At 33.4% G+C, this 16533-nt stretch overlaps 1 protein-coding gene across 1 annotated transcript; it reads right to left on the bottom strand.

The window, feature by feature from the left end:
- Window positions 1-2899: 2899 nt before the first annotated feature.
- Window positions 2900-6143, bottom strand: LOC125206082 (probable nucleolar protein 5-2). The gene is made up of 8 exons (XM_048105378.1): window positions 5983-6143; window positions 5861-5902; window positions 5430-5609; window positions 5190-5354; window positions 4610-4810; window positions 3776-4273; window positions 3556-3690; window positions 2900-3468 (listed from the first exon to the last, which is right to left on the bottom strand). The coding sequence occupies exons 1-8, from the start codon at window positions 6058-6060 to the stop codon at window positions 3103-3105; spliced, it is 1665 nt and encodes a 554-aa protein (XP_047961335.1). The 5' UTR covers window positions 6061-6143; the 3' UTR covers window positions 2900-3102.
- Between the last annotated feature and the right edge of the window lie 10390 nt (window positions 6144-16533).

Genomic DNA, 16533 nt, shown 5'->3' with positions numbered 1-16533 from the left:
TTCTTTATATTTACTGAATAATGAGGTATCAGTGATTTTCTTAATATTTATACTACTAACATTGAACATACAATATTAAATTTGCACCACTTTAATTTACCAATAAGTACGGGTTATTTGTAACATGAAAAATCTGATATAATGGTAATTGATGTCTAGTGGTGCTAGAATCTTTATTGCACCAAATCATATTTTGAGAGAGTCCATGTTGGTTATTCCTTAAGACATGTTTTGTCAATGATCTTTATATCAGAAAAACTAGCATATTGGGATTTATTCAATGAATAATAAAAAATATTTTGATCTACACGTACTCTTAGTTTTATTTTGTGAATTGAGAGAGAACAAAATAAAGATAGTGATATTTCTCTGTGTTAATTATAGCGAGATATCCAAAAATAGCATCAATTCCACAATTCGAATTGAACCCTAAATAAGTTTGTGTCGAAAATCAATCAGGTCAAAAAATACCAAATACCGCACTTACCATACCGAAAAAATATCGAAAATACCAATTTTTTCAGTATACCGTAACTTTTGGTAAGGTATCATACCGTACCAAAATCTTTCGGTACAGTAACGATTTCAATTTTCCTATACTGTGATATACACCGTACATTCGGTATACCGCCTGTATACTAAATCCTAGGTGCATACCGAAAAATCGGTATTACGATATACTGGACCGTACTTTGGTATACCGTAAAAGTGCAATATACCGCAATTTTTACCGTAAATTCGGTATGGTAACGGTATGATATTTTGCCATACCGCAATTTTTACCGTAAATTCGGTATGGTAACGGTATGATATTTTGCCATACCGCAATTTTCGGTAAAATATGCGGTATGGTGTTATCGGTCAGGTATACCGTACCGACCCACCCCTAGTAGAGTCGGATGGGAAATTTGCACAGTCCGGTAAGTTCATGAATTTTATGCAACATTTAAAGTTTACGGAAAAACTAAACTATTTGAAAGTTAATGACTTTACAGGCACTTTACCCTATATTAAATAATAAAACCTGGAGTTGTGATCATGTCGAACTAAATTTAAATACCGAACTAGAGACCAAATTAGGCTATTAGATCTAGTTTTTTTTATGAAATTCGCTGATGTGAAAAATTATTTCGATCTTCATTACAAACCCAATTTACTTCATTCTGGCAGGTTTATTACTTCATTACGATACGTAATAAACTACAGTATGTTTTATTTATTTTCAGTAAGTTTTGAAATGATTCAACACATATTTAATTTGAATTCATTGAACTGGATTTTGACTTTATTCACTTTAAAAAATAAAATTCATTCAAGTAGGTTTATTACTTCATTCAAAAACATTATTACTTCATTAGACAAGGTATTTACTTTACAGTAGAACTTCAAATGTTTCTACACATATTTCATTCAAATAGTTTATTACATTATCCAGTGTGATTATTATACCATTCAATTAGACTATTACTTCATTTTGTTGTCGTAGCTGGAATTTCAGGACTATTACAGCGTCGACGGGATGGTCTTGACGTCTCCGTCCGCGAAACAACATGTATGTATTGGAATGGAGTAATTATCCTATTTGAATAAAGTAAAAAAACCTACTGGAATGAAGTAATATATTCTAGAATGAAGTTAAATCCTCATAATATTTTATGACTTGTTTGCCCTAGGCTGAAGTAAAATAGGCTCATGACGAAGGCGAAAATAATTTATACATTTACTAAACCCTAATTTAGTAAAGTTTTGCGATTCAGCAATCATAAAACCTGGATTACTCTAAGGAGGTGTTCGCTTTCTTCTTTAGGTTAAGGCCAAGAATTAATTCTTGATCAGAATTAGACGGTAGGTCCCACCAATAGAGAATTCAATTTGTGTGTTCGCTGAACAAGTTTTGGCCTCATGTTTTAGAAAAGAACAGTTCTTTATTTGAGTGTGCTGACAAAAAAGCCCTCACTCTTCCATCCCAGTCTCCTGTGTGTCTGAGCGTTCTTCTCTCTCCAAGTTCCATTTTTCCTCACTCTTATCTCACACCCAAAACGGTTTTTCCTTTAGTTCAAATTTCTCTACAGGTCGCTGGCCGTCCTCCTCCAGCAAGTTCGAATCTATCTCTCGGCCGCTGGAGAGTCCCCTTGATTGATGTGGAAGGCGGCGCTGATGTTGAGATCAGGAACTTGATCTGAGCCTGGATCAAGCATGGACATCCTTTCCTCTCAGTATAACTTTCACAGTGTTATATGGGTTTCCTTCTTCTCACTTTTTATTAATCAAATCAAGATCTTGAGCAATAAATTGGAGCATAAAAGCGAGGGGGGGTAGAAAAATAAAGACCTCCAAATCTTATTTTTTTCTTTTATTTTCTGGGATTGAATTTTGTGGAAAATTGTGAAAAGGCAAAGAAAGAGATGAGTGGGAAAAGAGTGATGAGAGCTCTGTGTTTTTGAAAATGGAGATGGTGCAGAAAGAAAGAGAAGGGAAAACGCAGGGGAAAGGGATAAAAGTGGATCGGCGGAGAGAGAAAATTGTAATGAATCACCAAAATTGAGGGTAAAATTGTAATCTTACATCTATTTCTGGATGCACATTCCAAAGCAAGATATAAAAATCACCAAAATCGCAATATTTGAATTCGGCCATTTCAGAAATGAATAGTGCGGGCCTAGCTATATTCTAGGGCCGTCAATAATTTAGTCCGTCACACTGAACATATGAAATTGCCCAGATTTAGGGCCATTTCTTGACATAACCGGGAAAGCGAACACGCCCTAGCTGAATATTGATCGAATAGTCAATAATATACACTATAGTGAACAAAATAACAATATTATAATATTGAACTTGACTTAAAACAACAAAGTCACTATTTTAAAGCATAATTAAATAATATATAGATGAGCAATTAGAAGGCATCATATTTCACTAACATAAATAAAATAAAATACAAAGTCACGTTTCGAAAGCATAATTATCCAATGCATACTAGGAAATACAGCCATGATAGTTAACCAAGAAACATCTTGCCAAGAAAGAGGCCTACTTACATGCACAGCACCAAATCTAGACCAAGGAACAAAAATGTTAGACCTGTTGCTCGTGCATGCATCAGTCTAGGCTTTTCTTCTTCTTCTTTTTATCTTTCTTCTTAGCAGAAGTCTCGTCACCGCCATCCTCAGTTTCAGCATGTTTCCTCTTCTTTTTCTTCTTCTTCTCGCTGACATCCGCATCACCATCTTCATCTGCTCCTTCAGTCTGCTTTCTCTTTTTCTTCTTCTCCTTCTTGGCTGGCTCGGTTTCAACTTCTGCGTCATCAACTGCTCCTGGCGTGGCATCTTCAGGCTCAGCCCTCTTCTTCTTTTTCTTCTTTTTCTGCTCTTCTTCAACAACTTCAGGTTCTGCTTCTTCTTCGTCATTATCCTTGGAGAGTGATTCCGTAAGTGCAAGAACTGAATCAGCTGCAGGATTGTAAGTCTGCAAAATAAGAAACTTACTTTCAGATAATTATACACTACTTAAAATCATCAGGACAGCATTGTATTACTAGATTATGTTTCAGACCTTGGCAGGAGTGATCATCCCTCCAGATCCCTTCTTCCTGTCCTTGTCATAAAACTCGATATTCGGCTTTCCTTTCACAGAACCAGCAGAACGACTTAGTTCTTTTCCTTCTAAGCTCCTCAGCCTTGCTTCAAGCTACAAAAGGTAACAAAGGAGTTGCACAAAAACAAATTGTGAAAACAAGAACCTCCTTCACATACTAAGAAAAAGCAGGAAATACCTTGATTCGATTCTCCACACCCATTGTGTTATCTCCGCCATCTCCGAGAGCATCGCAGCGTATAGCCAAAGCAGCTTTTGCAGCGAGAGACCGTGATATCTTACCCTTGTGCTTTGGGGCAGCTTGACCGATCAGAGATGCATGATAGATAAGACCATACTTCGGAGTTGCATGCTTAGTCTTTAATGCTCTGAAGAGAGCCTTCTCCGCACCAAGTATCTGCACCGTACTTCCAGGCTGCTTAGACAGATTCACCAAGCTACCTCCATGTGCAATTAACCGAGCACCAACAAGTTCACCAACAAGTGCAGTTAAATTCGGGGCAATAGTGTTCATCCTACTTTTTAGATAGTCGTAAAGCTGAGCTCTGTACTCAGAAAGAGAGAGAACTTGGTTGCATAGATCCTTTATGTTCTCCAAATCCAGATCACTGACTTCAGTTCCCATGGAGATCACGGCTGCCTCCTTTAGTTCTGTCTCAACCTCCTCTGGAAGTATCTACAATATTTTATCATAAAGAAAGTACTGGAATTAAATCCCCATTTCCCCAAACAAAAACTTAAGAAATTTTCTTCAAATAAATTGATTGAGGGCTTGGTACTATCAATGGACAAAAGGGTCCAATTTTTAGATTAAAGACTTGCATGTATAAATGTCATGAATGAAGCTGCAAGCAATTAGTTATTGTTGGAAATTGTTGGTCTCTTTCAAGATGAAAAAGGGCATAATGGATGGAAGCAACAGTTTAATCCCTATTTACAGATCTTTATTCATCAAATCACATTACTAATAGTTGAAAAGGGGTGGGCAAACAAGACAACGCAAAATATATACCTCGGAGAAATCAAGCTTGGCCGCATTGGAACGGTAGCCCATCAATTTCACAGACTTTGCATACAGGATGTTATCTTGCACGATCTTCGCAAGTTCGGGAAAATGCCATCCATACCACTCCCTGACCCTCATTGCATATGTATTCAACTCTTTGTCAAGGTCATCCAACAAGCTAATGGCTTGAATTACCATTGTATCAACCTACAGTATAAGTTATGAGTAATCATCGATATGAAAACCAAAATTGTGCAAACATGAACCAGGTACGTTGATACACCACAAAGATGGAGGCAGACAACAAAAAATAAAGAACAAAAATCACATATCAGAACTCTTTAATACTATATTTTCATTCACCTTTCCTAACAGTGGCAGATAAGGTTTTTTAAGTATGCCAAGCATACAAGCATTTGCTTAGTCTTTCAGTTAAACAACAGAAAACAACTCAACCTTGTGCACAGCACAGGAGAGAATGATGTATTAATACTATTACAATTAAAACATTATAATAAAATGTGTTACACATCAATTACTAAGATGCATAGTTGAAAATCTTTGATGACTAAATCATGTAACTCACCTTATCAGGGCTGAACTTTAACTTGTATCGGGATAGGCTGTGAGATAAACCTAGGCTCATCGGTGCCACGTCCTGTGCTGCTAGGCCAGATATCAGTTCGGTCAACTGACTTCTGACCCCTCTCATCAATTCCATAACCGAATTGTTATGGACGCATTCAATTTGCTGCAAGATTTAAAATAATCATAAACACAAACAATTTGATACAATCAAATCAATAATAAAGAGATGCAAACTTACAAGCTTCTCTTTGATTGTGTTACCAAGCTTAGAATCAGCTACAGCTAGAATATCACCATCACAGTGGCTACGGAGGAATTTCCGGAGGCCTTTGCTGGGTTTACTCTCTATCAGTTGGGTAGCAGCAGACAATGCATCTGCGGTATTCTCAAATTTTGAGAATGCTCTCAGCTTGACAACCTAAAGTTGCCATGAAATCAATGGTTAATTAAGTCCATTGTTTTGACACACAAAAATACCATATGAAATAGTATGAGGAAGGAGTCAAGCATTCAGCTTACATTATCATTTCGCATAATAAAACGAACATACAATAGAACGCATGCCGAAAAATCAATAAATTTAACCATCTAAGAGTAACTAACCTAAATAGAAATTCATCACAAGTAGAAATTAGGGAAATTAAAAGGAAATAGCATTTGAGATGATACCTGTCTAGCGGAGTCAGGGGAGGCGAATTCTTTGCTCAAATCCTGCAACAGAAAAAAAAAATGAGAAAAAAAATTTAACAAAGTAAAAACATGAAAACCAAAGGAAACTCGGACGAAATTACCTCGACTTTGGAAAGTTTTCCTTCATCGAGAACCTTGAAAAGAGCAAAGCCAGCCGGCGTTTCAAAGAGAAGCAACATATTAACTTTGGTTGCAGCAAAAACTCCGACGCCGCAACCTTCTAGGGTTTAAATTTGGCCCAAGGGTTTATGGAGACAGGCCGCTGCCGCTATTTTACTCTCTCTCTATATATAGTGCATATGATATTTATTTCACATTATACTCTACCTTGACACCTATTACTTTATAGAGTGAAATACAAAAATGACCTTTCGATTATGGGTTTATCTCGCTCATAGTCTATGGACTTTAAAAATATCATCAGATATCCCTGAATTAATAGTTTATCTTAATAATGGGTTTATCTCGCTCATAGTCTATGGACTTTAAAAATATCATCAGATATCCCTGAATTAATAGTTTATCTTAATAATGGTTCTTTATCACTATTTTCAATTGAAAATACCCTTTTAGGGAGTTTTGGGGGATTTGAACAATTTGGTCATTTTACACTTTTAACATTTTAAATCTGATATTATTTCAAAATTATCATTCTTCTTCTCTTTTATCATCCTTCACTTTGTTTCTTCATTCCAATATTAGATTAAATTTTAAATTTTAAATTACAATTTTTAAATATTAATAATTTTTTTAATTATAAAAATTACTCCCTCCGTCCCGGATAATTCTACTTACTTTGACCGGGCACGGGTTTTAAGAAATGTAATGAAAAGTTAGTTGAAAAAGTTAGTGGGATGTGAGTCCTATTTTTATATATTAGTTTTATAATAAAATGTGAGTAGGAATGAGTTAGTGGAATATGAGGTCCACTACCAAAAATGGTAAAAGTGAAATGGGTCAAATTATTTAGGACGGACCGAAATGGAATACTGGGTCAAATTATTTGGGACGGACCGAAATGGAATACTGGGTCAAATTATCTAAGACGGAGGGAGTATTAAATAAAAGAAATAAAAGTCATAATCAATATTTGATAGTGTCTAATATTTAATCAATAAGGTATGTCAAACCCTTAGTTTTAATCAATATTTAATAGCTTTAATCATAAATAGATTTTATAACACGATTTATTCTGAAATAAATATGCATCTAATGTAAGACTAATATAATTTTCGTTTATTAATTTGAAAACAATCAAATTTACTAGAAAATTTCAACAAAAATACTCATATATAAAATTTTTAGTAGGATCAAATTTTTAGTCAACTTCATAATATTCGATCACAAGCAATTATAACAACCGAACGAAGGTTAAATAGAATAGCTCTTTTTTTTCTATCATGATTAATATTATTTTTCTATACTTCTTCGATTCAACTGAATATTATATTAAATAACAAAAATTAATAGTTTTAATCAATATTTATAATGTCCATGAATTAATAGTTTTAATTAATAAAATTTATTAATATTTAAAAATCAAAATTTAAAATTTAATTTTATAAAATTAAATCTAATATTGAAATGAAGAAAAAAAGTGAAGGATGACAAAAGGGAAGAAGAATGATAATTTTTAAAATATTATCAGATTTAGTACATAACTGAAATAATATCTTATTTAAAATGTTAAAACTATAAAAAGATCAAATTGCCCAAAACCCCAAAATCCCCAAGAGGATATTTTCGATCGAAAACAATGAAAATGGACCATTTTCGAGATAAACCCTTAGTCTAGGGATGTCTGATGATATTTTTAAAGTCCAGGAATTATAAGCGAGATAAATCCATAGTCCAAGGACCATTTTTGTAGTTCACTCTATTTCATACAATACCCATTGATTTTATGTGTTTTATCTACTAAAATTTAAGATTCAAATACAGCATTAAAAAAAATAAACACATTTGTATTAAATATCGGATGTTTGTTAATAAAAATAAGAAAGGAAAAGTATATTTAAACCTCTAGTATGCTGCAATGTATATATATCAATATATGAGTTTATTGTCCATTTGAAAATATTATCTTAATAAATTAGATTCTATTAAAAAAAAATTAAAGATGCTGCGTTAATTTAAAAAGATATATGAGGATTAAGTAAATGATGTTTTTGTTGTCACTTGTCAATAAATTGATAAGACAAATGTGAAAAGTCAATACATGTTTTAGGAATATCTAGTTGTTGTGGAATATCTATGGAATATCTTGTAAGTTTTGTGTCTCTTGAATCCTAAACAAAATTGGATATAAGTATAATAAATATATTTGGTATAAGACACATTTTATCCTAATTAATTGACTATGAATTAATTATTGTCACTTATTAATTAATTAAATAATCATATTATATTTCTCCAAAGAGAAGTTTTTATGGAATGAATATTTCATTCCCTTGGCTATCAAGAAAGAAAACGTGCATACTTATTATTATTATGATTATGATTTGATTAGATTTGACTGTGATCAATTATATACTTGATGAATAAGAAATGTATATATTAATTATTTTAATAGCCTCTTTGATGGAAAGGGCTTAAGGTTTGATAATTAGAGTTTGTCCTCTCTCTGCCTATAAATACAAGTGTGGTGATCTCTTCAAATCACACACATTACAGAGAACACATAAACGAGAGAAAGAGAGAGAAACAAATCCTTAGAGTTGGAATGGCGAGTTGCGCCACTACACCAAAGAAAGTCCGAGGAAGTTCTCTCCATCTGCCTTAATCGCTTTCGCTATGGATCGCCAAGGTATATTTCGACCCTATTATGTTTATGGTTTTACGTGAAATACATGTTGTTCGAAGATCTTGCTTTATTTGTATTCAATTACGCAATTTTGAATATATGATGATAAATAATTTCCAACATGTGGTATCAGAGCATGGTTGAGAACTCATGTATTTTCGTATGGTTGAAAAACCATAATGTTTGAATTTTTATTTGAATAAATTATTGATTAACTTGAGAATCATGTTTGTGTATATTTGGTTCTTTATTCGACTTTCGATATTGCTCTTTCCTCAAGAAATTTAATGAATTGTGAATTAAAGTTTAGCGGATTCAATTCGTGAATTACGTAATCAAATTTAATGAATTCATATAACTGTACGCTTATCAAATTGCACAATTATGTATTGATTGGATGTTATTATAGAAAATTGTTTCTGCCTGAATATTTAATTTTATACACATGATTTATGAATTGTGTTGTTCGACTGTTTTGACAGAAAATTGTTTCATCATGAATATTTAATTATGTTATCATTCTATGTGTATAGAATGAAATTAATTGATATTTTATTGAGATTTGATTTTGAGTATGTTATATTTCATCGAAATCTTATTTCCATAGTTAGTGATATGGATATTTTTAATTGATGAATTGCCAATTCAATTTTTTTATGTTCAATCCCCAGAATTAATGGTTTATATGTTTTGAAATATATTGTTTCCAAATTATTCTATTTATGTATATGGAATTGATTTGGGTATATTGATTGTGTATATACTGTGCGTAAATGGAGTTTGAATATATGTATCGGTAAATTGAGATTTCAATTAAATATTTCATGATTATGAATCTACCGAGGCGGTAGAATTAATGATTATATAATTCAATTCTTGTTTGAATATGTACTTTGATTATATTATGTTTATTTGCAATCACTAAAATGAGCAAAATAAGGAGTCTATAATCAAATGCATATGAAAAACTATTTAAGCAATTAATCACTATATGTTTGTTGATTATATTATGTTTATTTTGCAATCACCAAAGTGAGGTAAAATAATACTCCCTCCGTCTCGCTTAAGATGACACGTTTTCCTTTTTTTGTTTGTCCCAACTAAGATGACACATTTCCTTTTTTGGTAACTTTCTCTCTCCAATTAATACACTCAAACACTTTTTCTCACTCCTATTAAAATATCCATCTTTCTTTATCTCTCTAATTTAATACATACACTCACCTTCTCTCTCTCCAATTAAATACTTTAACCAATAACTCCTAAAATCCCGTGCCGGCTAAGCAATGTATCATTTTAACCGGGACGGAGGGAGTAATAGTTTATAATCAAACTAAGTGAAATCTGCTTAAACAATTAGTCACTATACATTCTTGATTATATTATGTTTATTTTGCAATCACCAAAGTGAGGTAAAATAAGAAGAGTTTATAATCAAGTTAATATGAAAATTTATGTATGCAATTAATCATCATGCTTGTTATGACTATAAAATATATTCATTATGTACATAGTTCGTTTATCATAAAAAGTCTAGATTCCCAAAGGAAATAGTCTTTTGCGATATAATGAGCACTAATGGAGTTAATAATATAAATTGGTGTCGATTACCCAAAGGTAACGCCAAATTACTATTACTCAATTATTAAACAAAGATATGAATCTTAAAAGCATGATGTTTGTTATTGTATGAAGACTACCTAAATGAGTTTTCATAATTGCCTCATATATGGGTTTTCAAATTAATATTCGTGTTATTATTCAAAGTTTTTATATCTGAGTATTTATCTCTTAATTGCTCCTATAATGTAAAAACATATTTTTTTTCTAGTAGTATGTTAACCTCGAACGTTCCCCAACTTAATGGAACTAACTTCTTTGAATGGAAAGAGAAACTTAACTTCACTCTTGGAGTAATGGACTTGGACCTAAAACTGTTGAATGATAAGCCAATTATCTTATGATCAAAGTAGTTTGGTTGATTGCCCATAATGCTTGGGAAAAATCTAACAGGACTAAGTTTACAGTTAATTAGAATGTTCGTTGCAGATAAAGTCTCTCAACGACTAACATTGCAAAAAAAATGTTTGCTGAATGTTGAGGATCGCTTCACAACTGCATATAAGACTATTGCAGGAAAACTTATGAAGGATCTCATGAGCATGCAATAGGTTCTCGGACTATGTATGAGCATGTGATGAACATAAATAACATCTCTTCTAAGCTGAAATTAGGATTATAGGTGGATGAGGATTTCCTTGTCCAATTCATCCTAACTTCCTTACCTCCTCAATATGGACCATTCCAAATTGATCCACTATAAAAGATTAGTGGACTCTTAAAGAATTGGAAAACGTATTGGTCTAGGAGGAGCATAAGATGAAGAAGTATGGAATGAGTGCATCTCATGCTCACATTGCAACCGAAGGAGCGTCTAAAGGATAATATTCATTCGAATTTATCATTCTTATGGCATAAAGGAACTTGATAATATTTCTAGTGAAAGAATTAAGAGGCTTATAAAGGATAATATTCATTCAAATTTAGACTTTACAAGCATTACCATTTGTGTGGATCGTATTATATGTAAACAAACCAAACACAATACTAAAAATGCCACAAGAAGCAATGAGCTCCTTAAAATTATACATACAGATATTTGCGGACCTTTTGATGTCTCGACTTTTGGTGGATAAAAATATTTTATCACCTTTATTGACGATTTTTTTGCGTTATGGATTTATTATTGCAAGAAAAATCTCAGGTACAATTGAACATTTTATGACTGAGGTTGAAAGACAATTAAATAGAAAGGTGAAAATTATTCGATATTGAGGTTAAAAAAAAAAAGAGGTTGTGAATTTTATGGTCTTACCACTAAAATAAGACCTTTTGCCAAATACTCAGAAAAGCATGACATTTGTGCTTAATACACTATGCCAAGTACGTCTCAGCAGAATGATGTTGCTGAGAGACGAAACCGAACTCTCATGGAAATGGTTAGAAGTATGTTAATTCTATCTTACCCATATCGTTGTGAATTTATGATCTTAGAACGACTATTTATGTATTAAACCGGGTTTCTATTAAGGCTGTTCCAAAGACTCCTTATGAACTTTGGACACGTAGAAAAAACCTAGTTGCAGCACCTTCATGTTTGGGGTTGTCCAGCAGAAACTAGAGTATACTATTCACAAGAAAAGAAATTGGACTTTAGATTGTTAGTGGTTACATTACGGGTTACCCAGTAAAGTCCAAAGGGTATAGTTTTTACCATCCTAATGATAGCATGAGAATTATGGAAACTGAAAATATATGAATCTTTGAGAATGGTGAGATCAGTGAGAGTTTTAACACTCACAATGCGGTCATTAGTGAAATAAGGGTAGATTTTCCTCTTTCCTCATTTCCTTAAGAATTAAGTGTGGCAAATATTGTTGAATAGCCTAACAATATTGAACATTTGAATGACTAATGATGATGCCAAAGTCATTGAACGTAGGTGAGAAAGAAAAATCTCTAGAGGTGCCATTAATGTTTTCTTAATGAGAACGAATGCCGGCCATTTCTGATGATCGTATGACATATCTCTAAGAATCTGAATGTGGCATAGAGACACATAACAGTCCAGATTCATATTCACTAGCCATTAAGTGTAATAATTCTAATAAATGGATTGATGCCATGATAGAAGAGTTAAAATCTATGGATTATGATAAAGTCTGGAACTTTGTCGAATTACCTAATAGTTACAAATGTATTGGGTGTAAATGGGTCTTCAAGACCAAAATGAAATGAATGGTTTAATCAAACGATTGAAAGCCAGACTCGCTTTCAAAAGTTATACTAAAAAAGATAGCATTGATTATAAAGAGACTAGATAGCATTGATTATAAAGAGACTTTCTCTCAAGTATCAAAGAAGGACTCACTTAGAATCATTTTGGCACTTGTAGCCCATTTCGACTTGGAACTACATCAAATGGATGTGAAAAACCGCTTTTCTAAAAGGTAATTTGTAAGAAGAAGTCTACATGAAACAACCTTAAGACTTCATTAAGAAAGGGAATGAAAATTTAGTCTGCTAACTTAAGACATCAATTTATGGACTGAAACAGGCTTCTCGACAATGATATTTTAAATTCCATGACACTATTACTGCTTTTGGTTATGAAGAAAACACCGTTGATCGGTGCATATATGATAAGGCTAATTTCATGCATCGGTTATATGGTGAAAAACACTATATTTTGCTGGGTCTAACACAGTTTTTAAGCCAGGTGTGTGACAGAATCGCTAGATCCAGGAGATGCTAGAGGAAACGGACTAGCGAAGGAATGAAGGAGAAGTGAGCAGAATTTAAGGAAAAGAAGGCTAGAAGAAGGGAGTCAATAGCCGAGGGCAACAAAGTCTATCTATACCTCGCTGGGCCCCACTTCAACGCCTATAAATAGAGGAGCATGCAACACACAACATATACAATCTTTTCGCTCTTAGCTCACACACAACACACACACACTTGGGAAATGGGAGTTCTGGGGTAGTTTAGGTTTTTAAGGGGTCTCATCTTCAGAGGAAGTCCGTCGTAACACCGTCCGCGTGAGGGCGAAGATACAATCTATTTACTTTCGGTTCTTTTGCACTCTATTTCGTTCGAACTTCACTTTTGGAAGTCGATTTGGTTGTTGATGTTACTGATTATCTATGCATTTCTTTAGTTTTTTTTGTTATATTTGTGTTATCTCGTGTTGATCTACGTTGATCATGTTGTTTGAAGTTTTTATTTCGGCAAGTTGCATGTTAATCTCTGTTTTTGTCACTTTGGTGCTTGATCTGGGGAATTTGGCGGTAGATCTGTGGTGTTGTTGTTATCGGAGGTTGTTTGTTGAATCTGAAGTTATGGAATGTTTTTGGCTGGAGTTTGTGTCGGATGCTTGGATCCAGAGTGGATTTAGCATCCGAGGTGGGATCTGAACAGGGGAAGTCGAGTTGTGCATGGATTTTGAGTTTTCTATTTACTTTCTGTATTACTTCGTCTAGTAACCGTAGATTTGCCTAGTTCGTAATTGTTTTTTTTGTTAATCGCTGAAATCCAGTCTGCTCTGTTTTCTGATTACGTTTCATACCTGTTTCTTCTGAGTTTTGTGCAATTAGAATTGAAGAAGATGATGTCGCTGTTAGTTAGTACTTTGGTTAGTTGTTTTCTCAGCTTTTCGCCCGTACTTGCTTTTTCAGTCATGGTCCCCACCGTCAGTTTATTTCCCAGGTCTAGGTAATTTAGAATAGTTTCTTAGATCTAGTGGTTTTCTCGATTTCAATTTGCGTGCATGATTTCTGTTTTGCCTAGATCTTGCTGTAGGCGTAGCAGATTTCAATACCAAGTTTAGTTTAATTTCCTCAACTAAAAAATGTGTGGCAGCAGCCAACCCAAAAATAATTTCCAAATCCTTGAGCATGTTCGCATCCATCTCTGTGGGATCGATCCCTACTTCCCTGTGCTAAGTTTTAGTATAAGTGGTTGAGGGTTTTTGAAGAAGTGCTCCGTGTGTCCGACGACCGAGATTTTCCAACGACCAGTGAGTTCCTAGACCTTGTGATCTAGTGGATTTGCTGGACCTAGGAAACTTGTTATTCTTTTTTGTGCACACAGTGACAAACCCCGTGTCTTCAATATACCTCAAGGTTAGTGGGAGCAAGTTCATATTTTTAGTTCTGTATGTTGATGATATATTTGCTAGTAGTGACATTGGATTATTACATGACATTAAAATTATCTCTCTAAAGATTCCAACATAAAAGATATGTGTGAGACATCCTACGTCATAGGATAGAAATATCTTGTGATTAATCACGTGGACTTTTGGATTGTCTCATAAAAGCTACATAGATCGAATCTTTTAGAGAGATATAGCATGAATGCATGTTCTCCAAGTGTTGTTCCAATTCATAAAGGTGACAAATTCAGCTTCAATCAATGTCCAAAAAACTGAATTAGAACCTAAAGAGAAGAAAAATATTTTTATGCATCTATTGTGGGAAGTTTGATGTATGCTAGGTCGTTACCAAAGTAACCCTGACATTGAACACTGGAGAGCTGCAATGATGATAATTAGATACTTAAAGGGGACAAAAGATTTTATGCTCACGTTTTAGGAAATCCGACCAATTAAAAATGATTGGATATTCCGATTCACATTATGCTTGATGTGTTGACTTTAGAAAATCATCTTTTGGTTACATTTTTCTTATGGTTGGATGAGCCATATCATGGAAAAGTGTAAAACAAAAGTTCTAATTTAACATCCACCATTAAAGCTAAATTTATGGCTTGCTTTGAAGCATTAATGATTGCAAAATTTTATTTCATCAAAGATCTTGCTTTATTTATATTCAATTACGCAATCTTGAATATATGATGATAAATAATTTCATATCTAAGGAGTAGATCAAAATCAGTAGCTCTGCGAACATTATTTCTCAATAATTCCAGTGTAAATATAATCATCATTTTTTTCATATTTCACTAATTTATAAAAATTGAACTTTAAATTTTGAATGGAAACTCGCAAATTTTTATCTTATTCAACTTTTCTCATGGCGAATATTTATGTCAAATAGCTAAGATTACATGTTTGTATATAAGAATATTGATAGGCATTAGTAACCAATAAAAAGAGTGAACCATGAAGGATAATTACGACAACACAAAATTGAAATAAATTTGAAATGAAACAGCAGTACTTTTTTTAGTTTAAATAAATATCTATGATGTTAAATTCGTCGGATATATTGTCCATGCATGATTCATACCTTCATTTGACCCCGCAATAAAAATCTAAAACTTATAGATTGCTATACAAAATTTCAAGCATATAAAGTGCCATAATCAGGTTAGAATATTCATAGTGCCATAATTAGGTTAGGACTTAGGACTATAAACCCGTCTTATAAATCTGCCCATTCCCTTGTCCTCCAGCCATATTAATATATTATTTTTTAGTCCTAGCACCAAGAATAAAATCCACTCATTCATATTTTTCATATTTGCACTAATTTTTAGTCTTAGCACCTGGAATAAAATCCACTCATTCATATTTTTCATATTTGCACTATTTTTTAGTCCTAGGACCTGAAAGTATACAAGGTATATATAGTATAGCTAAAGGTTAGTACCGGATATTGAACACATGGAAAACGAACACAAATTGTCTATCTTCTACTAGACCTCTTCTACTATTTGGATAAACAAAAGGTTTTGATATTTTTTTGAAAATAAAACTTGTAAAGACAAAAAAAGTACGATTGCAGAGAGAAATCAAATGAGATAAGAGAATTCCAGGGATGTGCTTTCACAGTTATGGTTATACAAATTCCAACTACAACACCCTAACACAGTTCATACTTCACTAGAACGAATCACAAATATATTGTCCATGCGGCACAAAGAGGATTATAGACACTAGGGGCGTCAATCCTAGATTAATAACTCCTAAAAGCTCCTAAGACTCCTAATGTTCTCGCTCTCAATTAACAGTGCCGTTTTATGGGAAGCTAATTACTGGATTGTTTCTCCTTTGAGTCATCCTCACTTGCATTATTTTCAGAATTGAGAGATCCTCTAACATATTTCTGTATGAGCTGGAGAGAGATATGAAACGAGGGACCAAGTTCCGCCAGTTCCGACCGAAGCCGAGGAGGTTGTGTAGCATAAAGGCCGTGAATTTATAGGGTGTCTTTGGTGATGATTTGATCTCTTTATATGCTTGGTTTTTATAAGGATCAACCGATATAGTAGTGGCCCGGTGCTGGTCTGTGGAGGAGCCGGTTTAGATTATGACGTAGACAAGTTC

Source organism: Salvia hispanica, chromosome 2 (assembly GCF_023119035.1).
Source record: "Salvia hispanica cultivar TCC Black 2014 chromosome 2, UniMelb_Shisp_WGS_1.0, whole genome shotgun sequence".
Lineage (NCBI taxonomy): Eukaryota > Viridiplantae > Streptophyta > Magnoliopsida > Lamiales > Lamiaceae > Salvia > Salvia hispanica.
This window is presented reverse-complemented; position numbering and strand designations above follow the sequence as displayed.

Coding starts and splice junctions, on each gene's coding strand:
- LOC125206082 (XM_048105378.1), bottom strand. CDS start 6,060: ATGTTGCTTCTCTTTGAAACGCCGGCTGGCTTTGCTCTTTTCAAGGTT. Junction 3,691..3,775: donor GTGTGGAGAATCGAATCAAG/GTATTTCCTGCT, acceptor TACCTTTTGTAG/CTTGAAGCAAGGCTGAGGAG. Junction 3,469..3,555: donor GGATGATCACTCCTGCCAAG/GTCTGAAACATA, acceptor CTTATTTTGCAG/ACTTACAATCCTGCAGCTGA.